The sequence below is a fragment of the Oncorhynchus keta genome, chromosome 34, assembly GCF_023373465.1.
Source record: "Oncorhynchus keta strain PuntledgeMale-10-30-2019 chromosome 34, Oket_V2, whole genome shotgun sequence".
Classification (NCBI taxonomy): Eukaryota; Metazoa; Chordata; class Actinopteri; order Salmoniformes; family Salmonidae; genus Oncorhynchus; species Oncorhynchus keta.
Genome location: NC_068454.1, coordinates 77,830,973 through 77,858,239, shown reverse-complemented (window position 1 = coordinate 77,858,239; position 27,267 = coordinate 77,830,973). Strand labels below are relative to the sequence as shown.

Here is a 27,267-nt window from a genome sequence, read left to right as displayed (position 1 = left end):
GAATGAAGATTCTATATGTAATTTTATTTTATTTTACCTTTATTTTACTAGGCAAGTCAGTTAAGAACAAATTCTTATTTTCAATGACGGCCTAGGAACAGTGAACTGCCTGTTCAGGGGCAGAACGACAGATTTGTACCTTGTCAGCTCGGGATTCTAACCTTTCAGTTACTAGTAATGAATGAACCCTAATGAAAGAATAGAGATTCTATATGTAATGAATGAATAGAGATTCCATATGTAATGAATGAATAGGGATTCTATATGTAATGAATGAATAGAGAATGAATGAATACAGATTCTATATGGAATGAATGAATAGGGATTCTATATGTAATGAATGAATAGGGATTCTATATGTAATGAATGAATATGGATTCTATATGTAATGAATGAAGATTCTATATGTAATTTTATTTTATTTTACCTTTATTTTACTAGGCAAGTCAGTTAAGAACAAATTCTTATTTTCAATGACGGCCTAGGAACAGTGGGTTAACTGCCTGTTCAGGGGCAGAACGACAGATTTGTACCTTGTCAGCTCGGGGATTCGAACTTGCAACCTTTCAGTTACTAGTCCAATGCACTAGGCTACCCTGCCGCCCCGCTAGGCTACCCTGTAATGAATGAATAGAGATTCTATATGTAATGAATGAATAGATTCTATATGGAATGAATGAATACAGATTATATATGTAATTAATGAATAGATTATATATGTAATGAATTAATAGAGATTCTATATGTAATGAATGAATATATTCTATATGGAATGAATGAATAGAGATTCTATATGGAATGAATGAATAGATTCTATATGTAATGAATGAATAGAGATTCTATATGTAATGAATGAATAGATTCTTTATGTAATGAATGAATAGAGATTCTATATGTAATGAATGAATAGATTCTATATGTAATGAATGAATAGAGATTCTATATGTAATGAATGAATAGATTCTATATGTAATGAATGAATAGAGATTCTATATGTAATGAATGAATAGATTCTATATGTAATGAATGAATAGATTCTATATGTAATGAATGAATAGAGATTCTATATGGAATTGTGTGATCATGTGAACATAGGAGGTCCCATCCCGGGAAGAAATGACATCTACTTTCACCCGTGTGTGTGACTGTGAGAGTGAAGTCCTGTATCTCACTCATCTCAATAACTGCAGTGCTGCTCGTGGCAACGTCATTTAGCTGAGTTTACCTTTAAGGTGACATTGTTGGAAGTGTCCAGGCCTTGGCAGAGCACCCTAAGCTGAATTAGAATGGAGGACTAATCCTGAATTCTATGATTCTGCTTTGGTTGGTGTCTGTCTCACACTATGTGGGAGACGAATGCATTGGGTGATGCCTTCAAAAAGAAGGCTATGGTGTTATTCTGTAACTAGCACAAGATTTGCAATGTTCAAATTAGATGTTTTTATTGCCTGTCTATTTTGTTGAATCGTGTAACTCTTCGGAAAGGGATGGTTTCTGAAATATGGATACTGATGTTATTGAGAGATGAAGAGTTCTAACTTCTATGCCGTTACTACCACAATATTTAGTCACACTTTACATTAAGTTAAACTGCCATGAGTGGTATTACATAATAACTAAGTCATTATTTCAAATAGAATCTATTCACTTTCCTTTTGCAGTTTTACAATTCAAAATCATTGGGTTATGCACCTTACCAGCAGATACCATGCACAATATATCATGAATCTAAATTATATAACTTCATGTAAAGTGTTGACCAATTGTCTTGACCACTAGATGATATACCAGGGCTGTATGGTTCTACCTACTACAAGGACAGACAACTCTGAAACTTGTACTTGCATCTTTGCACAGAAGTAAATTGACACTATGGATTAACTCAAAGGCAAATATCACATACGTACATACAAAGCACAGTAAAAGTACACAAATGGCTATTGAAATGGCATTTTAAGACGTCACATACTGTATACTGCATACTGTATATAGAAAGAAGCACTTCACACACACTGACCTTTTGAATAGGAAACATGGATATTTCACCTTTTAAAGCAGATTCCATGATATGATTTACAACCATATTGATCGGTTATAGTTGGTGTTATTGACATTTATTAAACTTCCGTGTCTTTCCTATTTTTCGATGTCTCCATGGCCACCGAGTTCTATTTATAGGTGAATGGCCGGTCCCGTCTGTTCCACATCCTGTGGGGGGGGGACTCTGACCTCTGTGTTAGTCTTTTTTTTAACGCATCCCACACAACAACAACATAGCCAGATGGATTACTTGATGACTTCCTGGTTGGTTGTTTTATTAGATTCCAGAATAAAATTGTGATATTGCAGGTTAAGTTATGTTGGGATGTACGTTAGTGGAATCGGGTTGTTACTAGCTGTGCTCTATTATTATTTTCTACAGATACCACTGTATACGTTTCCCATCCTTCTCTGTTGTATCACAAAAAATAATCATTTCACTACTGTTTGTGGCAGAAAGCACTTCCATGTGAAAAAGAATGGCACTATAGAGCAAATAAAACACATTGATTGATATGAGTCAATTCTGGTTTATTTTGTACTTGAGTCTCAGATTCTCTCATTGTCAAATAAAAGTCTCATTTATTTTTTGCTGAATGGAAAGGTGTAGTTGGTCACCATGTAGGCCTGAATATCTGTAAAAGATTGCCTCTATTACAATACAGTTAATTACTGTGTCTTTACTGTGCAAGGTGTGCAGGCTTGTAAACTACATAGAATATGTTATCACATGTTTATTACCTAAAAACACATTAAAACAAATTCATGATGCAACAGAAATGATCTATTTTTAGAAGAATACCTAGTCCCATATAATCACAATAATTGATGAGCAATGACTGGTGCACCGGTTTTGTCTTTAAATGGCAAAACACTTTGAGCAGTACTATAGCATCCTGTAGCTGCGGTCGCCAGCCAGACATCAACACAGGATTCTTAATAAGACTCGGAGACGGTAACTGTTCGTAGGAATCTGCAGCGGTCACCTCTTTTAGTAGCCCGGCTTTTCCAATAGACAGTCCTTGTGCACAGGTCTAAGATCAGTTTAGTACTTTCTCCAAACCTAGCATTAACCATTTAATTCAACCCAAAACCGACCTTAGATCAATGTCTAGGGACTATTACGTCCCACTCCGAGTGACAGACAAGGGATGCTGTCATCAACAAAGAGCGTGCAAATCTCCCTACCCCACCGCGAGAAAACTGCATGGGCACCTGCTACTTTACTCCAATTGGGCATTCCACACGTCCGTCAGACTGATGGGACTGCCCGATATTTTGTCTGATTGGTTAGGATTTGTGGCAATTGGGATCTCTCAAGATCCCATTTGTTGTCGCTTGTATCTGTGCCAGTGAAGGGGCTGGACAGGATCGTCTCATTCAATGGGCGGGGATTCACTGCAGTTGTAGATTTTCATTCGAAGACTATATTTATAAAGCGGGACTTACATTTAAGTTATTTTTTTATTCGTTTATAGACAGGAAGTGACTGTGCTGCCCTGAAGCCGGCGCTTCGCCCTCACCCTTCTGTCTGTCTGTTTCATGATCAGTAGAATGTGTGTGTGCGGCTTCGACTGAGAGAGCGGTGTAATGATAAAAGCCGCATTTGCGGTACGCTCCTCTCACCTCATTTAAGTCAGGAAAAATCGGAGAACCCGCCTTATTTCATTCCTCCTCGGGCCCTAGACTTATCCACGTCTCGGAGAACATTGTGAAGGTGAGATATTTAGTTACCAATAGCCAACTCTAATTCAGTCGTAGATAGTCTAATATCCTGCACGGCGACGCATCATATTTCATTGGTGTTGGCTACTTGCTAACCTAGCTAGGTTAGTCTAAATGCGGGTGGAATAACGCCGAAAATTACACCCAATAGGGGACCTTCCAGCGGCGTGCTGCCTGGCCCTCCGGTTAGCATGCAGGCCCACGAATGGTACAAAACGATCACATAGCAAACCGAAAATATTGTAAGCTGTTAGACAAGAGAATGCAAGCAGTTGTAATTATGTTGCTTTATTAATGAAAGGTTTATTATAAGTATATTATTATAACGCTAGTATGTCTTCTTATCCGTAAGATATTCGTATTATTAACCTGTTATTATTAATATTATTATTAGGTTATTATTTAACCCACATTAGTGACTGACCACCCCAAAGCTAACTGTAAGGCTACATTCCATGCGCTCTCTTTAATGTGGTCCATTGAGTCTATCATTAGGCTATATGCTATAACGAATCCTCTAATCATTATTCATACCTCATGCTCGAGGTGTGGTTGGCGTATGGCTTCATGGCTTTTGTCGGGTGGTATGGTGTTGCAGGTAGTAGAATGGGAATCTTTCGTATGGCTCCGGTTAGCGGACGCACTAATATTTTGGACGGGGGAGCTTGCTAGTGTGTCTGTCTGCCAGCGACAGTTTCAGGCGGTGGTTGAGTCACAATGTCACCGCTGCCACAACACTCGGCTTTTTTTCCTCAAATTGAAGCGTAAAGAAAAGGCGTTACCATGCCCCCCCACCACCACCACCACCACTCACACACATTCCTCCCGCACCCCCGCATTGACCTCCACACAAACCCCGCAAGTATTGTCTTTAATACTGCACTGTGGTGGTGTATTGGGGAGTGTGCTTGGTCAGTCAGTGATGGACGCCCAAAGACAGCCTTGTTCAGATGTGCTATAAGCTTTTGTTATAAGATAAATACAGACAGACATGTATAAACAGATGATAAGGAATGCCTCAGGATATCTGATGACTATTTCTGGCCATCCTTCATCTTCCTTCTCTCATCAGTAAGGAAGCTGCACTCTGTCTCTCTGTTTGGAGTGACTCATCAACAGTAATCTGCTGTGTGTACACAGTATGACAGACAGACAGGAGTAGGTGTCAGTGCAGGTGTAGACTTACTCAGGCCAGAGACAGAGGGACAGACAGAATGACACGGGAGGAATCAGGGCGGTCTGGGTAGAGGACATTCCTCAAGAGTAGACACCTTATCTGTGATGACAGACAGACAGGAGTAGGTGTCAGTGCAGGTGTAGACTTACTCAGGCCAGAGACCGAGGGACAGACACAGACAGAAAGACACAGGAGGAATCAGGGCGGTCTGGGTGGAGAGAGTAGACACCTTATCTGTGATGACAGACAGGAGTAGGTGTCAGTGCAGGTGTAGACCTACTCAGGCCGGAGACAGAGGGACAGACAGAATGACACGGGAGGAATCAGGGCGGTCTGGGTGGAGAGAGTAGACACCTTATCTGTGATGACAGACAGCAACAGACCTTGTGTTTTGGGTCGGGTTGACACTCAGACTCACATTATGTACTGGATGCAGAGGGGTTCTGCTTCAATCCAAATGATGAGTTGTCATTTATTGGGGTAGACAATATCAGTGTCCTTTAGGAGCCAATAAAGATATAAACAAGCAGTCTATAGATGATTGACACCCTCAGACCAATCACTAAATCAATCCATACTAGTTTTCAGACACTTCTGAGAAATGGCCTATATGGCAGACTCAGCTTCACTACTCAATGGCTACTAATACACACAGTACTTCCCTTACAATCACACCCATCATGGAGGATTTGATTGTTAAAGCCAGGGATTGGAGGTACATGTTGATATAGAGCTGTCTTTGTCCCACAGTGTTTGACTACTAGAAGTGGTTGACTCGTGACTCCAGCAGAGTGGACTGGACTGTAAAAGGTCCTCTGTGTCTCTGTGTGACCTAATCTTAGTACTGTTGCTATGATAATACAGTAATATCTGCCAACTGTGGAGTAGACCTCCCCTCCTCTCTCTCTCTCTCTCTCTCTCTCTCTCTCTCTCTCTCTCTCTCTCTCTCTCTCTCTCTCTCTCTCTCTCTCTCTCTCTCTCTCTCTCTCTCTCTCTCTCTCTCTCTCTCTCTCTCTCTCTCTCTCTCTCTCGCTCTCTCTCTCTCACTCTCCCTCTCTCTCTCTCTCTCTCTCTCTCTCTCTCTCTCTCTCGCTCTCTCTCTCCCCCTCTCTCTCTCTCTCTCTCTCTCTCTCTCTCTCTCTCTCTCTCTCTCTCTCTCTCTCTCTCTCTCTCTCTCTCTCTCCCTTTCTCTCTCTCTCTCTCTCTCTCTCCTCCCTTTCTCTCTCTCTCTCTCGCTCTCTCCCCCCCTCTCTCTCTCTCTCTCTCTCTCTCTCTCTCTCTCTCTCTAAGCTCTGACTGTCATGTCACTTTACTGAGTCAGTTGATGTATCCCTCTGCTCCCTTCCCCCTGCATCCCTCCATCCATCTCTCTCTCTTCCACCCTGACTGTCTCCTTGATTTGCTCTGTCTTTCAATTATGCCATCTCTGACTATCGGGACTGTATCTGGGCTGTGTGGTCCTACTGCTCTCATTTTCTGTGTGTGTGTGCATTATGTGTGTGTGTGTGTGTTTGGTGTGTGTACTTTCTAGTCTACTACTGCTCTCTTGAGAGGGATCACATCACTGTCAATGTCTGATAGTTAGGCAGTCCTCCTCCACTCACTCACACTCTCATGCATGATCAGTGAAATACACTGCTCTGATTTTCATCTACTATTCAGTCCACTCACTCACTCACTCACTCACTCACTCACTCACTCACTCACTCACTCACTCACTCACTCACTCACTCACTCACACTCACGTGACATGTGACTTAGTGAGAAAATGTCTAACACTGTCTTTCTTGTCTCTTGTCTCTCTCCTTCCCATTCCCCATCTCTCTCTCTCTCTCTCTCTCTCTCTCTCTCTCTCTCTCTCTCTCTCTCTCTCTCTCTCTCTCTCTCTCTCTCTCTCTCTCTCTCTCTCTCTCTCTCTCTCTCTCTCTATCTCTCTCTCATTGCCAGCAGCACCATGTCCAGGCCGTCAGGGGGCGGTGTTGCCAATGATGTCACCCGCTTCCTGTCCACAGGGGCGGTGCCAGGTTCGCCCACTTCCTCTACCCCCACTGGCCACGTATTCTCCGCCTCCAGCCAAGCTGATTGGGCGGCAAAGAGGCTCGTCTGGGTTCCATCCGAGAAGCACGGTTTTGAGGTGATTGGGCTGGGCGGGGCCAATGGGCGTGGTCAGGGTGGAGGGCAGCCGGTGGTGAGGTTAGGGGGAGGGGCGAGTTTTTCAACTAATCAACTAATCATGGTCGTCAATATAGGGCATTGTTAGTTGAAGCAGGTGTTTTGTGTGTGCACTGCTGTGTGCACTGCTGTGCTCCAAGGAGTTGCACACCTCTTGCCCTACGATGGGGCACAGCACAGGCCTCCCTGGGTCCATCAGTCCTGTGCAGTTGAGCACGACATTGACAACTACATAGCAGATAAGCACACCATGCATTCAATTGAGATGATTCCATACCATGTCATAATCATTGTAATGATCTATTTGTTGCATTTCTATCTGCAGCACTCTGAATAGTCCTCATACAGGTGAATAATTAGCTCCAGGCGTGTGCCTGTTTGACAGGTGTGGAATGGTCTTCTCTGTTCTGCTGTGTCCCAGTTTCCACTGTGTTCCAAGGCTCTTTGTGTTCGACAATGTGACAGGGTTCCAATGGGCGCTCTACTCTATAGTATGTCTATACAGGGTATCTCTCTCTGTTTCTCTGCTGTTCTGATATGGAGCTCTAGGAATAGAACAATACACTCCTTCAGCCTCCTAATGTTGAAGAGGCCGCAGTAACACACACACACAGTCACACACACAGTCACACACATAGTCACACACACAGTCGTCATTCTACATTCATATTTTAAGTGTGTGGTTAGTCGTATTCTGAGAATGTGGGTGTGTGTGCCAGGCAGAAGTAAATGGTGAACCGAGCAGAACAGAGCAGAATAGAGCAGAACACAGCAGAGCAGAACAGAGCAGAGCAGAACAGAGCAGAACACAGCAGAGCAGAATAGAGCAGAACACAGCAGAGCAGAACAGAGCAGAACACAGCAGAACACAGCAGAGCAGAACACAGCAGAGCAGAACAGAATAGAGCAGAACACAGCAGAGCAGAACAGAGCAGAACAGAGCAGAACAGAACAGAACAGAGCAGAATAGAACAGAGAAGAACAGAGCAGAACAGAGGAGAACAGAGGAGAACAGAACAGAGCAGAACAGAGAAGAACAGAGCAGAGCAGAATAGAGGAGAGCAGAGCAGAACAGAGGAGAGCAGAACAGAGCAGAGCAGAACAGAGCAGAACAGAGCAGAGCAGAACAGAGGAGAACAGAGCAGAGGAGAACAGAGCAGAGGAGAACAGAGCAGAACAGAGGAGAGCAGAACAGAGCAGAGCAGAACAAAACAGAGGAGAACAGAGCAGAGGAGAACAGAGCAGAAGAACAGAGCAGAACAGAGGAGAACAGAGCAGAACAGAGCAGAACAGAGCAGAGCAGAACAGAGGAGAACAGAGGAGAACAGAGAGCAGAGCAGAACAGAGCAGAACAGAGCAGAGAGAACAGAGGAGAACAGAACAGAGCAGAACAGAGCAGAACAGAGCAGAACAGAGGAGAAGAGGAGAACAGAGGAGAACAGAGCAGAGCAGAACAGAGGAGAACAGAGCAGAGCAGAACAGAGCAGAACAGAGCAGAACAGAAGAGCAGAGGATAACAGAACAGAGCAGAGCAGAACAGAGGAGAACAGAGGAGAACAGAACAGAGCAGAGCAGAACAGAGCAGAACAGAGCAGAGCAGAACAGAGGAGAACAGAGCAGAGGAGAACAGAGCAGAGGAGAACAGAGCAGAACAGAGCAGAGCAGAACAGAGCAGAACAGAGGAGAACAGAGGAGAACAGAGGAGAACAGAACAGAGCAGAGCAGAACAGAGGAGAACAGAGGAGAACAGAACAGAGCAGAACAGAACAGAGCAGAACAGAGGAGAACAGAGCAGAGGAGAACAGAGCAGAGGAGAACAGAGCAGAACAGAGCAGAGCAGAACAGAGAGAACAGAGCAGAGGAGAACAGAGGAGAACAGAACAGAGCAGAGCAGAACAGAGGAGAACAGAGGAGAACAGAACAGAGCAGAACAGAACAGAGCAGAACAGAGGAGAACAGAGCAGAGGAGAACAGAGCAGAGGAGAACAGAGCAGAACAGAGCAGAGCAGAACAGAGCAGTGATATCAATAATACTTTGAGTAAAAGAGAATGTTTTGGGATTTTCACCCTCCAGACATGATTTCCTAAAGGACTTAATGATGAAATGCCTATGTATGTTATGTTGTGAATTTGAACATGAATTATGTCTCTATTTCAGATTACTCTGGTGTTTTTTGTACAATGTACCCAATGACTAATGAAAACTTGCTATGTCCTCATTGTGGTTTTACAGACGTGTTTAATACGTCTTATTTAAACACTTTATTCAAATATTTATGAAATGCATATTGTTATATTTGGTAGCACTTATTTGTTTTTCCTTCGCCTCCAACCCCTTTCCATGCGTGGAACAGATGTGGGTGGGTATAGGTCTACATAAGGGTGCTAATTTTAAGAAACTCACCAAAGCTCCGACGAAGGCCGTGAGGCTGATACATAAGCTTATTAAAGATCAGTGATACTATCAAGAACAGTGTGTGGTGTCCTTTTTCCTTCATCTTGTTTAACTGTTGCCATGCACCTGCAAAAAAAGATTACTCAGATGTGTGAGTGCCTTTAAATGTTGAATTATCATGCATTATTACCATGTGTTATTATCATGCGTTATTATCATGTGTTATTATCATGTGTTATTATCATGCGTTATTACCATGTGTTACTATCATGCGTAATAAAATGCATTATTACCATGTGTTATTATCATGTGTTATTATCATGTGTTATTATCATGCATTATTATCATGTGTTATTATCATGCATTATCACCATGTGTTATTATCATGTGTTTGTATCAAGCGTTATTATCATGTGTTATTATCATGTGTTATTACCATGTGATATTATCATGCATTTGTACCATGTGTTATTATCATGTGTTATTACCATATGTTATTATCATGCGTTATTGTGATGTGTTATTATCATGTGTTATTATCATGCGTTTGAACCATGTGTTATTATCATGCGTTATTGTGATGTGTTATTATCATGTGTTATTATCATGCGTTATTATTATGTGTTTGTACCATGTGTTATTATCATGTGTTATTATCATGTGTTATTATCATGTGTTATTATCATGTGTTATTATCATGTGTTATTATCATGCGTTTGCACCATGTGTTATTATCATGCGTTATTGTGATGTGTTATTATCATGTGTTATTATCATGCGTTATTATTATGTGTTTGTACCATGTGTTATTATCATGCGTTATTGTGATGTGTTATTATCATGTGTTATTATCATGCGTTTGAACCATGTGTTATTATCATGCGTTATTGTGATGTGTTATTATCATGTGTTATTATCATGCGTTATTATTATGTGTTTGTACCATGTGTTATTATCATGCGTTATTGTGATGTGTTATTATCATGAATTTGTACCATGTCTTCTTATCATGCATTTGCATCATGTGTTATTATCATGCGTTATTGTGATGTGTTTTTACCATGTGTTATTATCAACCGTTATTATCATGCGTTATTACCATGTGTTATTGTCAAGCGTTATTATCATGTGTTATTATCATGCATTATCACCATGTTTTATTATCATGTGTTAGTACAATGTGTTATTATCATGTGTTATTACCATGTGATATTATCATGCTCTGGTACCATGTGTTATTATCATGCGTTATTATCATGCGTTATTACCATGTGTTATTATCATGTGTTATTACCATGTGGTATTATCATGCATTTGTACCATGTGTTATTATCATGTGTTATTACCATATGTTATTATCATGCGTTTGCACCATGTGTTATTATCATGCGTTATTGTCATGTGTTATTATCATGCGTTTGTACCATGTGTTATTATCATGTGTTATTATCATGTGTTATTATCATGTTATTATCATGTTATTATCATGCGTTATTGTGATGTCTTATTATCATGTGTTATTATCATGTGTTATTATCATGCGTTTGCACCATGTGTTATTATCATGTGTTATTATCATGCGTTTGCACCATGTGTTATTATCATGTGTTATTATCATGCGTTTGCACCATGTGTTATTACCATGTGTTATTATCATGTGTTATTATCATGCGTTTGCACCATGTGTTATTATCATGTGTTATTATCATGTGTTATTATCATGCGTTTGCACCATGTGTTATTATCATGTGTTATTATCATGCGTTTGCACCATGTGTTATTATCATGTATTATTATCATGCATTATTACCATGTTTTATTATCATGCGTTATTACCATGTGTTATTATCATGCATTTGTACCATGTCTTATTATCATGCATTTGTACCATGTCTTATTATCATGCATTTGTACCATGTCTTATTATCATGCATTTGTACCATGTCTTATTATCATGCATTTGTACCATGTCTTATTATCATGCGTTATTGTGATGTGTTACTATCATGTGTTATTATCATGCGTTATTGTGATGTGTTATTATCATGTGTTATTATCATGCGTTATTGTGATGTGTTATTACCATGTGTTATTATCATGTGTTATTATTATGCATGTGTACCATGTGTTATTATCATGTGTTATTATTATGCATGTGTACCATGTGTTATGGCTTGTCATGTCTTGTGCTGTTAGTTGATGTTTCCTGGATCAGTATCTAACTAACCTCTCTGTCCCTTCCCAAACCCCCTCTCTCTCTCTCTCTTCCCCACCTCTCTCTCTCTCTCGCTTCCCTACCTCTCTCTCTCTTTCTCTTCCCTGCCTCCCTCTCTCTCTCTCTCTCTCTCTCTTCCCCCCACCTCTCTCTCTCTTTCATGCCTCTCTCTCCCGCTGCCTCTATCTCTCCCCCTACCCTCTCTCTCTCTTCCCCACCGCTCTCTCTTTCTTCCCTACCTCTCTCTCTCTCTTCCCTGCCTCCTTCTCTCCCCCGCCTCTATCTCTCCCCTACCATCTCCCTATCTCCTCCCCCTTCTCCCCGCTCTCGCTCGCTCTCACTCCCCCCACACCAACCCTCCAGTCTGCTAGTATCCGTGAGGAGCGAGGGGATGAGGTGGAGGTGGAGCTAACAGACAGCCAGAGGAAGCTGACCCTGTCCAGGGAGGAGGTCCAGAGGATGAATCCTCCCAGGTTCAGTAAGGTGGAGGACATGGCTGACCTCACCTGTCTCAACGAAGCCTCCGTCCTACACAACCTCAGAGAGAGATACTACTCTGGCTTGATATACGTCAGTGTACATTACACACACACACACACACACACACACACACACACACACACACACACACACACACACACACACACACACACACACACACACACACACACACACACACACACACACACACACACACAGGACACAATAATACATAGACTCAAACTTGCACAGCATACAAGGGAGAAGTGAAAGTCAAAACAGATGTGTGTATGTACAGTATATACAGTTGAAGTCGGAAGTTTACATCCACTAAGGTTGGAGTCATTAAAACTTGTTTGTAAACCACTCCACGCATTACTTGTTAACAAACTATAGTTTTGGCAAGTCGGTTAGGACATCTACTTCATGCATGAAAGTCAGGAAAGTCAAAAGAAATCAGCCAAGATCGCAGAAAAAAATTGTAGACCTCCACAAGTCTGGTTCATCCTTGGGAGCAATTTCCAACGCCTGAAGGTACCACGTTCATCTGTACAAACAATAGTTTGCAAGTATAAACACCATGGGTCCTCGCAACCGTCATACCGCTCAAGAAGGAGACGTATTCTGTCTCCTAGAGATGAACGTACTTTGGTGCAGAAAGTGCAAATCAATCCCAGAACAACAGCAAAGGACCTTGTGAAGATGATGGAGGAAACAAGTACAAAGTTATCTATATCCACAGTAAAACCAGTCCTATATCGACATAACCTGATCGCTCAGGAAAGAAGCCACTGCTCCAAAACTGCCATAAAAGACTACGGTTTGCAACTGCACATGGGGACAAAGATGGTACTTTTTGGAGAAATGTCCTCTGGTCTGATGAAACAAAAATAGAACTATTTGGCCATAATGACCATCGTTATGTTTGGAGGAAAAAGGGGGATGCTTGCAAGCCAAAGAACACCATCCCAACCGAGAAGCACGGGAGTGGCAGCATCATGTTGTGGGTGTGCTTTGCTGCAGGAGGGACTGGTGCACTTCACAAAATAGATTGCATCATGAGGAAGGGAAAGTTAAAGCTTAGTCGCAAATGGGTCTTCCAAATGGACAATGACCCCAAGCATACTTCCAAAGTTGTGGCAAAATGGCTTAAGGACAACAAAGTCAAGGTATTGGAGTGGCCATCCCAAAGCTCTGACCTAAATCCTATAGAACATTTGTTGGCATTACTGAAAAAGCGTGTGCGAGCAAGGAGGTCTAGAAACCTGACTCCGTTACACCAGCTCTGTCAGGAGGAATGGACCAAAATTCATGCAACTTATTGTGGGAAGCTTGTGGAATGCAACCCGAAACGTTTGACCCAAGTTAAACACTTTAAAGGCAATGCTACCAAAAACGAATTGAGTGTATGTAAACTTCTGACCAACTGGAAATGTGATGAAAGAAATAAAAGCTGAAATAAATGATTCTCTCTACTATTATTCTGACATTTCACATTCTTAAAATAAAGTGGTGATCCTAACTGGCCGAAGACAGGGAATGTTTACTAGGATTAAATGTCAGGAATTGTGAAAAACTGAGTTTAAATGTATTTGGCTAAGGTGTATGTCAACTTCCGACTACAACTGTATAAGCACAAGATAAACATGTCACACTGTTCTTTCTCTTTCTCTCTCTCTCTCTATCACACACACACACACACACACACACACACACACACACACACACACACACACACACACACACACACACACACACACACACACACACACACACACACACACTCACACACACTCACACTCACACTCACACTCACACACTCACACACTCGCGCGCACGCGTGTGTGTGTGTGTGTGATAGAGAGAGAACAGAAGTCCCCACAACAATAGTAAACAAACAAACATTTTACCAACTGGGGACATTTTGTTAGTCCCCACAAGGTCAATTGCTATTTCTCGGGGGTTCAGGGTTAAGGTTAGAAATAGTGTTAAGGTTAGAATTAGGTTTAGTGTTAGGAGTTAGGGTTAGTTTATGGGTTAATTGTTTACTCCTTGTGTAACTCTGTGTTGTCTGTTCACACTGCTATGCTTTATCTTGGCCAGGTCGCAGTTGCAAATGAGAACTTGTTCTCAACTAGCCTACCTGGTTAAATAAAGGTGAGAAAAAAAATGGGTAAGGGTTAGGAGCTAGGGTTAGTTTATGGGTAAGGGTTAGGAGTTATGGTTAGTTTATGGGTAAGGGTTAGGAGTTATGGTTAGTTTATGGGTAAGGGTTAGGAGCTAGGGTTAGTTTATGGGTTAGGGTTAGTTTATGGGTAAGGGTTAGTTTATGGGTTAGGGTTAGTTTATGGGTAAGGGTTAGGAGTTATGGTTAGTTTATGGGTTAGGGTTAGGAGCTAGGGTTAGTTTATGGGTAAGGGTTTGTTTATGGGTTAGGGTTAGTTTATGGGTAAGGGTTAGGAGTTATGGTTAGTTTATGGGTTAGGGTTAGGAGCTAGGGTTAGTTTATGGGTAAGGGTTTGTTTATGGGTTAGGGTTAGTTTATGGGTAAGGGTTAGGAGTTATGGTTAGTTTATGGGTTAGGGTTAGGAGCTAGGGTTAGTTTATGGGTAAAGGTTAGGAGTTAGGGTTAGTTTATGGGTATGGGTTAGTTTATGGGTAAGGGTTAGGAGTTATGGTTAGTTTATGGGTTAGGGTTAGGAGCTAGGGTTAGTTTATGGGTAAGGGTTAGGAGTTATGGTTAGTTTATGGGTTAGGGTTAGGAGCTAGGGTTAGTTTATGGGCAAGGGTTAGGAGCTAGGGTTAGTTTATGGGTAAGGGTTAGGAGTTAGGGTTAGTTTATGGGTAAGGGTTAGGAGCTAGGGTTAGTTTATGGGTAAGGGTTAGGAGCTAGGGTTAGTTTATGGGTTAGGGTTAGTTTATGGGTAAGGGTTAGTTTATGGGTAACGGTTAGGAGTTAGGGTTAGTTTATGGGTAAGGGTTAGGAGCTAGGGTTAGTTTATGGGTTAGGGTGAGGAGTTAGGGTTCGTTTATGGGTTAGGGTTAGGAGCTAGGGTTAGTTTATGGGTAAGGGTTAGGAGCAAGGGTTAGTTTATGGGTAACGGTTAGGAGTTAGGGTTAGTTTATGGGTAAGGGTTAGGAGCTAGGGTTAGTTTATGGGTTAGGGTGAGGAGTTAGGGTTCGTTTATGGGTTAGGGTTAGGAGCTAGGGTTATTTTATGGGTTAGGGTTAGTTTATGGGTAAGGGTTAGGAGCTAGGGTTAGTGTATGGGTTAGGGTTAGTTTATGGGTAAGGGTTAGGAGTTAGGGTTAGTTTATGGGTTAGGGTTAGGAGCTAGGGTTAGTTTATGGGTTAGGGTTAGTTTATGGGTAAGGGTTGGGAGATAGGGTTAGTTATTGGGTAAGGGTTAGGAGCTAGTGTTAGTTTATGGGTAAGGGTTAGGAGCTAGGGTTAGTTTATGGGTAAGGGGTGGGAGTTAGGGTTAGTTTATGGGTTAGGGTTAGGAGCTAGGGTTAGTTTATGGGTAAGGGTTAGGAGTTAGGGTTAGTTTATGGGTAAGGGTTAGGAGCTAGGGTTAGTTTATGGGTAAGGGTTAGGAGTTAGGGTTAGTTTATGAGTTAGGGGTAGTTTATGGGTAAGGGTTAGGAGTTATGGTTAGTTTATGGGTTAGGGTTAGGAGCTAGGGTTAGTTTATGGGCAAGGGTTAGGAGTTAGGGTTAGTTTATGGGTAAGGGTTAGTTTATGGGTTAGGGTTAGGAGCTAGGGTTAATTTTAGTGTAAGGGTTAGAAGCTAGGGTTAGTTTATGGGTAAGGTTTAGTAGCTAGGGTTAGTTTATGGGTTAGGCTTAGGAGCTAGGGTTAGTTTATGGGTTAGGGTTAGGAGCTAGGGTTAGTTTATGGGTAAGGGTTAGGAGCTAGGGTTAGTTTATGGGTTAGGGGTTATGGAAAATTGGATTTTGAATGGGACTGAATTGTGTGTCCCCACGAGGTTAGTTGTACAAGACTGTGTGTGTATGGGGGGTTACTCTGTAGAGAGAACTGTGACATCAGTGTAACAGATATAAGAGGAGGGGTTGTGTTACATCACACTCGTTTATATAAGAGAGAGAAGGACGGGGGAGAAAGGAGAGCTGCATCTCCTGTTTCGTGACTATGAACCAGTGAAGGGAAGGATGAGAGAGATAGAAAGAGGAAGAGAAATGGATAGAAGGGAAGATAGATAAGAAGAAAGAAAAATAAGCGTTGCGGATCTTTGATATGAAGAATGTGTCAGAAATAGTTAGAATGTGACAGAGTGAAGGACACTTTCTATTGTATATCTATGTTGAGGAATTTGAAGGCTGTTTATGTTTATCTTATCTGCTTTAGAGATAGAGAGAAAATGGGGGATTTTGGTGGACAAGGCAATAATATACTGCTCCTCATATTTCAGTCCACCACACACAGACACACACACACACACACACACACACACACACACACACACACACACACACACACACACACACACACACACACACACACACACACACACACACACACACACACACACACACACACACACACACACACACACACACACATACTGTATGTGTGGATTATCAGGGAAGGTTGTGAGAGGAGGTGGATGGTTAGGGGTGACCAGTCAGAATCCACAGAGTCATCGTGTTATCAGTACCGTTACACTGTTACACCTACTCACACTGTAGGTTAATGTGTCCTACTCATACTGTAGGTTAATGTGTCCTACTCATACTGTAGGTTAATGGGTCCTACTCATACTGTAGGTTAATGTGTCCTACTCATACTGTAGGTTAATGTGTCCTACTCATACTCTAGGTTAATGGGTCCTACTCATACTCTAGGTTAATGGGTCCTACTCATACTGTAGGTTAATGGGTCCTACTCATACTGTAGGTTAATGTGTCCTACTCATACTGTAGGTTAATGGGTCCTACTCATACTGTAGGTTAATGGGTCCTACTCATACTCTAGGTTAATGTGTCTGCTCATACTGTAGGTTAATGGGTCCTACTCATACTGTAGGTTAATGGGTCCTACTCATACTGTAGGTTAATGGGTCCTACTCATACTGTAGGTTAATGTGTCTTAATCATACTGTAGGTTAATGTGTCCTACTCATACTGTAGGTTAATGGGTCCTACTCATACTGTAGGTTAATGAGTCCTACTCATACTGTAGGTTAATGAGTCCTACTCATACTGTAGGTTAATGGGTCCTACTCATACTGTAGGTTAATGGGTCCTACTCATACTGTAGGTTAATGTGTCTTAATCATACTGTAGGTTAATGGGTCCTACTCATACTGTAGATTAATGTATCCTACTCATACTGTAGGTTAATGGGTCCTACTCATACTGTAGGTTAATGGGTCCTACTCATACTGTAGGTTAATGTGTCTTAATCATACTGTAGGTTAATGTGTCCTACTCATACTGTAGGTTAATGGGTCCTACTCATACTGTAGGTTAATGGGTCCTACTCATACTGTAGGTTAATGTGTCTTAATCATACTGTAGGTTAATGTGTCCTACTCATACTGTAGGTTAATGGGTCCTACTCATACTGTAGGTTAATGGGTCCTACTCATACTGTAGGTTAATGTGTCTTAATCATACTGTAGGTTAATGTGTCTTAATCATACTGTAGGTTAATGTGTCCTACTCATACTGTAGGTTAATGTGTCCTACTCATACTGTAGGTTAATGTGTCCTACTCATACTGAAGGTTAATGTGTCCTACTCATACTGTAGGTTAATGTGTCCTACTCATACTGTAGGTTAATGGGTCCTACTCATACTGTAGGTTAATGGGTCCTACTCATACTGTAGATTAATGTATCCTACTCATACTGTAGGTTAATGGGTCCTACTCATACTGTAGGTTAATGTGTCTTAATCATACTGTAGGTTAATGTGTCCTACTCATACTGTAGGTTAATGTGTCCTACTCATACTGTAGGTTAATGGGTCGTACTCATACTGTAGGTGAATGTGTCGTACTCATACTGTAGGTTATGGGTCCTACTCATACTGTAGGTTAATGGGTCCTACTCATACTGTAGGTTAATGGGTCCTACTCATACTGTAGGTTAATGGGGGTCGTACTCATACTGTAGGTTAATGTGTCCTACTCATACTGTAGGTTATGGGTCCTACTCATACTGTAGGTTAATGGGTGCTACTCATACTGTAGGTTAATGTGTCCTACTCATACTGTAGGTTAATGTGTCCTACTCATACTGTAGGTTAATGGGTCCTACTCATACTGTAGGTTAATGTGTCTGCTCATACTGTAGGTTAATGGGTCCTACTCATACTGTAAGTTAATGTGTCCTACTCATACTGTAGGTTAATGTGTCCTACTCATACTGTAGGTTAATGGGTCCTACTCATACTCTAGGTTAATGTGTCTTAATCATACTGTAGGTTAATGGGTCCTACTCATACTGTAGGTTAATGTGTCTGCTCATACTGTAGGTTAATGGGTCCTACTCATACTGTAGGTTAATGGGTCCTACTCATACTGTAGGTTAATGGGGGTCGTACTCATACTGTAGGTTAATGTGTCCTACTCATACTGTAGGTTAATGGGGGTCGTACTCATACTGTAGGTTAATGTGTCCGACTCATACTGTAGGTTAATGTGTCTGCTCATACTGTAGGTTAATGGGTCCTACTCATACTCTAGGTTAATGTGTCTGCTCATACTGTAGGTTAATGGGTCCTACTCATACTGTAGGTTAATGGGTCCAACTCATACTGTAGGTTAATGGGTCCTACTCATACTGTAGGTTAATGTGTCCTACTCATACTGTAGGTTAATGGGTGCTACTCATACTGTAGGTTAATGTGTCCTACTCATACTGTAGGTTAATGTGTCCTACTCATACTGTAGGTTAATGTGTCCTACTCATACTGTAGGTTAATGGGTCCTACTCATACTGTAGATTAATGTATCCTACTCATACTGTAGGTTAATGGGTCCTACTCATACTGTAGGTTAATGTGTCTTACTCATACTGTAGGTTAATGGGTCATACTCATACTGTAGGTTAATGTGTCTTAATCATACTGTAGGTTAATGTGTCCTACTCATACTGTAGGTTAATGTGTCCTACTCATACTGTAGGTTAATGGGTCCTACTCATACTCTAGGTTAATGTGTCTTACTCATACTGTAGGTTAATGGGTCGTACTCATACTGTAGGTTAATGTGTCGTACTCATACTGTAGGTTATGGGTCCTACTCATACTCTAGGTTAATGTGTCTTCATCATACTGTAGGTTAATGGGTCCTACTCATACTGTAGGTTAATGGGTCCTACTCATACTGTAGGTTAATGGGTCCTACTCATACTGTAGGTTAATGTGTCCTACTCATACTGTAGGTTAATGTGTCCTACTCATACTGTAGGTTAATGTGTCCTACTCATACTGTAGGTTAATGGGTCCTACTCATACTGTAGGTTAATGTGTCTTACTCATACTGTAGGTTAATGGGTCATACTCATACTGTAGGTTAATGTGTCTTAATCATACTGTAGGTTAATGTGTCCTACTCATACTGTAGGTTAATGTGTCCTACTCATACTGTAGGTTAATGGGTCCTACTCATACTCTAGGTTAATGTGTCTTACTGTAGCTCAGTTGGTAGAGCATGGCGTTTGTAACGCCAGGGTAGTGGGTTCTGATTCCGGGACCACCCATACTTAGAATGTATGCACACATGACTGTAAGTCGCTTTGGATAAAAGCGTCTGCTAAATGGCATATATTATTATATTATTATTATATCTTACTCATACTGTAGGTTAATGGGTCGTACTCATACTGTAGGTTAATGTGTCGTACTCATACTGTAGGTTATGGGTCCTACTCATACTCTAGGTTAATGTGTCTTAATCATACTGTAGGTTAATGGGTCCTACTCATACTGTAGGTTAATGTGTCTGCTCATACTGTAGGTTAATGGGTCCTACTCATACTGTAGGTTAATGGGTCCTACTCATACTGTAGGTTAATGGGGGTCGTACTCATACTGTAGGTTAATGTGTCTTAATCATACTGTAGGTTAATGTGTCCTACTCATACTGTAGGTTAATGTGTCCTACTCATACTGTAGGTTAATGTGTCCTACTCATACTGAAGGTTAATGTGTCCTACTCATACTCTAGGTTAATGTGTCTGCTCATACTGTAGGTTAATGTGTCCTACTCATACTGTAGGTTAATGGGGGTCGTACTCATACTGTAGGTTAATGTGTCCTACTCATACTGTAGGTTAATGTGTCTGCTCATACTGTAGGTTAATGGGTCCTACTCATACTCTAGGTTAATGTGTCTGCTCATACTGTAGGTTAATGGGTCCTACTCATACTGTATGTTAATGGGTCCAACTCATACTGTAGGTTAATGGGTCCTACTCATACTGTAGGTTAATGTGTCCTACTCATACTGTAGGTTAATGTGTCCTACTCATACTGTAGGTTAATGGGTCCATCTTATACTGTAGGTTAATGTGTCCATCTTATACTGTAGGTTAATGGGTCCTACTCATACTGTAGGTTAATGGGGGGAGAATGTTGGGCGGGATTGACCCTCCCTCTCCTAATGTTGCTGTTATATGACTCAGATTAGGTGTGTGTGTGATATGACATTGCCTGTCTTAATGGCTGGGTCTAGGCATTGGGAGGGCATGGGTCATTGAGATTAAGCATGGTATTTTAGCTATCATTGAACTTTGTGTATATCTATCCTGGGTGTGTGTGTGTGTTTGCAGACATACTCGGGCCTGTTCTGTGTGGTGATCAACCCCTATAAGAATCTGCCCATCTACACAGAGTCTATAGTGGAGATGTACCGAGGGAAGAAACGCCATGAGATGCCCCCTCACATCTACGCTATATCAGAGGCTGCCTACCGCAGCATGCTACAAGGTAACCCTAACCCCTGACCCCCTCACATCTACGCCATATCAAAGAAATGTATGATTTTCATATGTGCATTTTCGTGGAATAGTTTCATTTCAATAATAATGTTTTAATTTCTCAAAATCATTGTCACGTGGTTAATTATAAAAATATTAATTCAAATGAATAAACTCTAAAAGTAAAACATTTTACTAATGCGAGAGCACCAGCCTCTGCCTTATGGACGGACACATTGTGAGGCTACACCTTGATCATTGGCGGCTAAATAGCCTAATTGAGCGCATGGAACTCAGAGATGGCCATGCAGCCCAGAGATGGCCGTGCAGCCCAGAGATGGCCGTGCAGCCCAGAGATGGCCGTGCAGCCCAGAGATGGCCGTGCAGCCCAGAGATGGCCATGCAGCCCAGAGATGGCCAATGCAGCCCAGAGATGGCCATGCAGCCCAGAGATGGCCATGCAGCCCAGAGATGGCCAATGCAGCCCAGAGATGGCCAATGCAGCCCAGAGATGGCCAATGCAGCCCAAAGATGGCCATTGCAACCCATAGATGGCCATTGCAACCCATAGATGGCCAATGCAGCCCAGAGATGGCCAATGCAGCCCAGAGATGGCCAATGCAGCCCAGAGATGGCCAATGCAGCCCAAAGATGGCCATTGCAACCCATAGATGGCCATTGCAACCCATAGATGGCCAATGCAGCCCAGAGATGGCCAATGCAGCCCATAGATGGCCATTGCAACCCATAGATGGCCATTGCAACCCATAGATGGCCAATGCAGCCCAGAGATGGCCAATGCAGCCCAGAGATGGCCAATGCAGCCCATAGATGGCCAATGCAGCCCATAGATGGCCAATGCAGCCCAGAGATGGCCAATGCAGCCCAGAGATGGCCAATGCAGCCCAGAGATGGCCAATGCAGCCCAGAGATGGCCAATGCAGCCCAGAGATGGCCAATGCAGCCCAGAGATGGCCAATGCAGCCCAGAGATGGCCATTGCAACCCATAGATGGCCAATGCAGCCCAGAGATGGCCAATGCAGCCCAGAGATGGCCAATGCAGCCCAGAGATGGCCAATGCAACCCAGAGATGGCCAATGCAGCCCAGAGATGGCCAATGCAGCCCAGAGATGGCCATTGCAACCCATAGATGGCCAATGCAGCCCATAGATGGCCAATGCAGCCCAGAGATGGCCAATGCAGCCCATAGATGGCCAATGCAGCCCAGAGATGGCCAATGCAGCCCAGAGATGGCCAATGCAGCCCATAGATGGCCAATGCAGCCCATAGATGGCCAATGCAGCCCATAGATGGCCAATGCAGCCCAGAGATGGCCATTGCAGCCCAGAGATGGCCAATGCAGCCCAGAGATGGCCAATGCAGCCCAGAGATGGCCAATGCAGCCCAGAGATGGCCAATGCAGCCCAGAGATGGCCAATGCAGCCGTTGGCCCATAACTTCCGTTGTCAACTAAGTAAAAATACATAAAGCCGACAAATTAAAACTGTCAAATATACGGATGAAAATTCTGGTTCTTTCAATCACATTCATCAACAGTTGAAGTCAAAAGTTTACATACACTTAGGTTGGAGTCATTAAAACTTGTTCTTCAAACACTCCACAAATTTCTTGTTAACAAACTATAGTTTTGTCATGTCAGTTAGGACATCTACTTTGTGCATGACAAGTAATTTTTCCAACAATTGTTTACAGACAGATTATTTAATTTATAATTCACTGTATCACAATTCCAGTGGATGAGAAGTTTACATACACTAAGTTGACTGTGCCTTTAAACAGCTTGAAAAATTCCAGAAAATGATGTCATGGCTTCAGAAGCTTTTGGAGGTGTACCTGTGGATGTATTTCAAGGCCTACCTTCAAACTCACTGCCTCTTTGCTTGACAGCATGGAAAAATCAAAATATATCAGCCAAGACCTCAGAAAAAAATTGTAGACCTAAACAAGTCTGGTTCATCCTTGGGAGCAATTTCCAAACACCTGAAATTACCACGTTCATCTGTACAAACAATAGTATGCAAGTATAAACACCATGGGACCACGCAGGCGTCATACTGCTCGGGAAGGTGCAAAAAGTGCAAATCAATCCAAGAACAGCAGCAAAGGATCTTGAGAAGATGTTGGAGGAAACAGGTATAAAAGTATCTATATCCGTATCTATAAAACGAGTCCTATATCGACATAATCTGAAAGGCCGTTCAGCAAGGAAGAAGCCACTGCTCCAAAACCGCCATAAAAAAGACAGACTACGGTTTGCAACTGCACATGGGGACAAAGAGGTACTTTTTGCAGAAATATCCTCTGGTCTGATGAAACAAAAATAGAACTGTTTGGCCATAATGACCATTGTTATGCTTGGAGGAAAAAGGGTGAGGCTTGCAAGCCGAAGAACACAATCTCAACCGTGAAGCACGGGGGTGGCAGCATCATGTTGTGGGGTGCTTTGCTGCAGGAGTGACTGGTGCACTTCACAAAATAGATGTCATCATGAGGGAGGGAAATTATGTGGATATATTGAAGCAACATCTCAAGACATCAGTCAGGAAGTTAAAGCTTGGTCACATATCGGTCTTCCAAATGGACAATGACCCCAAGCATACTTCCGAAGTTGTGGCAAAATGGCTTAAGGACAACAAAGCCAAGGTACTGGAGTGGCCATCACAAAGCCTTGACCTCAATCCCATAGAAAATGTGTTGGCATCACTGAAAAAGCGTGTGCGAGGAAGGAGGCCTACAAACCGGACTCCGTTACACCAGCTCTGTCAGGAGGAATGGGCCAAAATTCACCCAACTTACTGTGGGAAGCTTGTGGAGGACTACCCGAAACGTTTGACCCAAATCAAACAATTTAAAGGCAATGCTACCAAATACTAATTGAGTGTATGTGAACTTCTGACCCACTGGGAATGTGATGAAAGAAATAAAAGCTGAAATAAATTATTTTCTCTACTATTATTCTGACATTTTCATTCTTAAAATGAAATGGTGATCCTAACTGACAGGGACTATTTACTCGGATTAAATGTCAGGAATTATGAAAACTGAGTTTAAATGTATTTGGCTAAGGTGTATTTAAACTTCCGACTTCAACTGTAGGCCTTTTCCCACGTACGCTGTCTGTATGCCATTTCTCTCCTGTTCTATTGGTTTTCATATCAACTTTCCTTCGTTGTCCTGAAGCCAAATTCATAATCCTAGTCATATTAGCAACCCATTCTAGTTGTTGCATCTTTTGATTCACTCTCTTTCTAAGTTTCTAACAGATATTTTTATTTCCCTTTTTCTCCCCAATTTCTTGATATCCAATTGCGATCCAATTGCGATCTTGTCTCATCACTCAACTCCCCAAAGGAATCGGGAGAGGCTAAAGTAGAGTCATGCGTTCTCTGAAACATGACCATGAGCCGCCAAACCACGCTTCTTAACACCTGCCCGCTTAACCCAGAAGCCAGTTGCACCAACGTGTCGGAGGAAACACTGTTAAACTTACGACCGTAGTCAGCCTGCAGGCGCCCGGCCTGCCACAAGGAGTCGCTAGAGCACAATGAGCCAAGTAAAGCCCGCCCGGCCAAAACTAACCCGGACGACGCTGGGCCAATTGTGCGCCGCCCTATGGGACTCCCTGTCACAGCCAGTTGTGACACAGCCCGGGATCAAACCCGGGTCTGTAGTGACACCTCAAGCACTGTGATGCAGTGCCTTAGACTGCTGCGCCACCCAGGAGGCTTGAATATATATTTTTATTGGCTAATTCATGACAGGAGTTGCATGTTTTGTTCAGATGAATTACCATAATGTAAATGTGATTTCTGTCATTCTGAGCACCGTGAGTGGACGCCCTAAGGGGTTAGACAACCAATGCAAATGTGTCTGATACATTTCTCAAATGGCCAGTAAATTATAATCTTCCCGGCCACGTTGTTTGGTGCCACATTGTCCTAACGGACACCCTGCTGACAGTGTAAATACCATATGGGGCAGCAGGGTAGCCTAGTGGTTAGAGCGTTACCAGTGGCAGTTACCCACTGTTCCTAGGCCGTCATTGAAAATAAGAAATTGTTCTTAACTGACTTGCCTAGTTAAATAAAATATACAGTGAATTCAGACCCCTTGACTTTTTCCACATTTTGTTACATTACAGCCTTGTTCTAAAATGTATTAAATCGTTTTTTTCCCTCGTCAATCTACACCCAATATCCCATAATGACAAAAACAGGTTGTTAGAAATTGGTGATTCCAAACTTCATCCATTTAAGAATGATGGAGGCCACTGTGTTCTTGGTGACCTTCGATGCTGCATCCATTTTTTGGTACCCTTACCCAGATCTGTGGCTCGACACAATCCTGTCTTGGAGCTCTACGGACACTTGCTTTGACCTCATGGCTTGGTTTTTGCTCTGACATGCACTGTCAACTGTCACTGTCATCCTTATATAGACAGGTGTGTGCCTTTCCAAATCATGTCCAATCAAATTAATTTACCACAGGTGGACTCTAATCAAGTTGTAGAAACATCTCAAGGATGATGAATGGAAATAGGATGAACCTGAGCTCAATTTCTAGTCTTATAGTACAAGGTCTGAATACTTGTGTATTCGCATTGTCATTATGGGGTATTGTGTGTAAATTGATTATTTAAAAAAAATCTATTTTTAGAATAAGGCTGTAATGTAACAAAATGTGGAAAAGGGGCAGGGGTCTGAATACTTTCTGAATGCACTGTAAATCCATGTTTTTTGTGGAAGCATATGGAAACATTGGCAATGAGAATATCTCTACAAATGGCATTAGTAATTACAGTTCATTCTGGGACTTTTCCCACGCCACATGTATTATGATAGGAGCGTGACAAACAGACACGGATTGCTCCACTTCTCCATTAAAACCAGTTAGAGACAGATTGAGCAACGTTTCTGCCCCGAGGTCAATTCATTAGACAACAACTATCTCTCTCTCTCTCTCTCTCTCTCTCTCTCTCTCTCTCTCTCTCTCTCTCTCTCTCTCTCTCTCTCTCTCTCTCTCTCTCTCTCTCTCTCCTCTCTCTCTCTCTCTCTCTCTCTCTCTCTCTCTCTCTCTCTCTCTCTCTCTCTCTCTCTCTCTCTCTCTCTCTCTCTCTCTCTCTCTCTCTCTCTCTCTCTCTCTCTCTCTCTCTCTCTCTCTCTCTCTCTCTCTCTCTCTCTCTCTCTCTCTCTTCTCTCTCTCTCTCTCTCTCTCTCTCTCTCTCTCTCTTCCTCTCTCTCTCTCTCTCTCTCTCTCTCTCTCTCTCTCTCTCTCTCTCTCTCTTTCTTTTAATGTGACAGGTGAGTGTCCGTGATCTGTTATCCTATTGATGATTGAACCAGTATGACTGGTATGTGTGCGTGTCCATGCATGTCTGGGCACATGCGTGCGTGTGTGTTTGCCTGTGGTTCAGAGGAAACCTTTAAAACAAACACACCAAAAATGTAACAGACAAGGTCAGGCCATTGTGTTGGTGTCTGCAGTGTGGGCTGGAGCAGAGGTCTGAGGTCTGTCTGGAGAGACCACTTCTGTAGCTTTGACCTCCTTCCTCCTCACTACACGACAATGCTGCTCAGTGAGAGCTGTTGAAATCACATACACACTGACATCCTTTGTGTTTCAGTCAGGTTCTCTGACATAGATTGACAAGTGTATCGATCCCCTTGTTACAGTGATTACTGGTGTAAGAAGTGAAGGTATTACTATTACAGTGATTACTGGTGTAAAAAGTGAAGGTAGTACTGTTACAGTGATTACTGGTATAAGAAGTGAAGGTAGTACTGTTACAGTGATTACTGGTATAAGAAGTGAAGGTAGTACTGTTACAGTGATTACTGGTGTAAGAAGTGAAGGTAGTTCTGTTACAGTGATTACTGGTGTAAGAAGTGAAGGTAGTTCTGTTACAGTGATTACTGGTATAAGAAGTGAAGGTATTACTGTTACAGTGATTACTGGTATAAGAAGTGAAGGTAGTACTGTTACAGTGATTACTGGTATAAGAAGTGAAGGTAGTACTGTTACAGTGATTACTGGTGTAAGAGGTGAAGGTAGTACTATTACAGTGATTACTGGTGTAAAAAGTGAAGGTAGTACT

At 42.2% G+C, this 27,267-nt stretch overlaps 1 protein-coding gene across 7 annotated transcripts in view; it reads left to right on the top strand.

Moving 5' to 3' along the window:
* Nucleotides 1-3,508: 3,508 nt before the first annotated feature.
* LOC118380193 (myosin-10-like) overlaps nt 3,509-27,267 on the top strand; it is a 103,673-nt gene continuing 79,914 nt past the window's right edge. For 5 of the 7 annotated variants that reach the window (XM_052495103.1, XM_052495104.1, XM_052495107.1 and 2 more), the window contains exons 1-4: nt 3,509-3,757; nt 6,890-7,076; nt 12,088-12,294; nt 21,005-21,161. In XM_052495103.1, the coding sequence (XP_052351063.1) occupies nt 6,897-7,076; nt 12,088-12,294; nt 21,005-21,161 (544 nt within the window). In that variant the 5' untranslated portion in view covers nt 3,509-3,757; nt 6,890-6,896. The remainder of the gene's footprint in view (nt 3,758-6,889; nt 7,077-12,087; nt 12,295-21,004; nt 21,162-27,267) is intronic. The other 2 variants (XM_052495102.1, XM_052495108.1) reach the window with 2 other exon arrangements.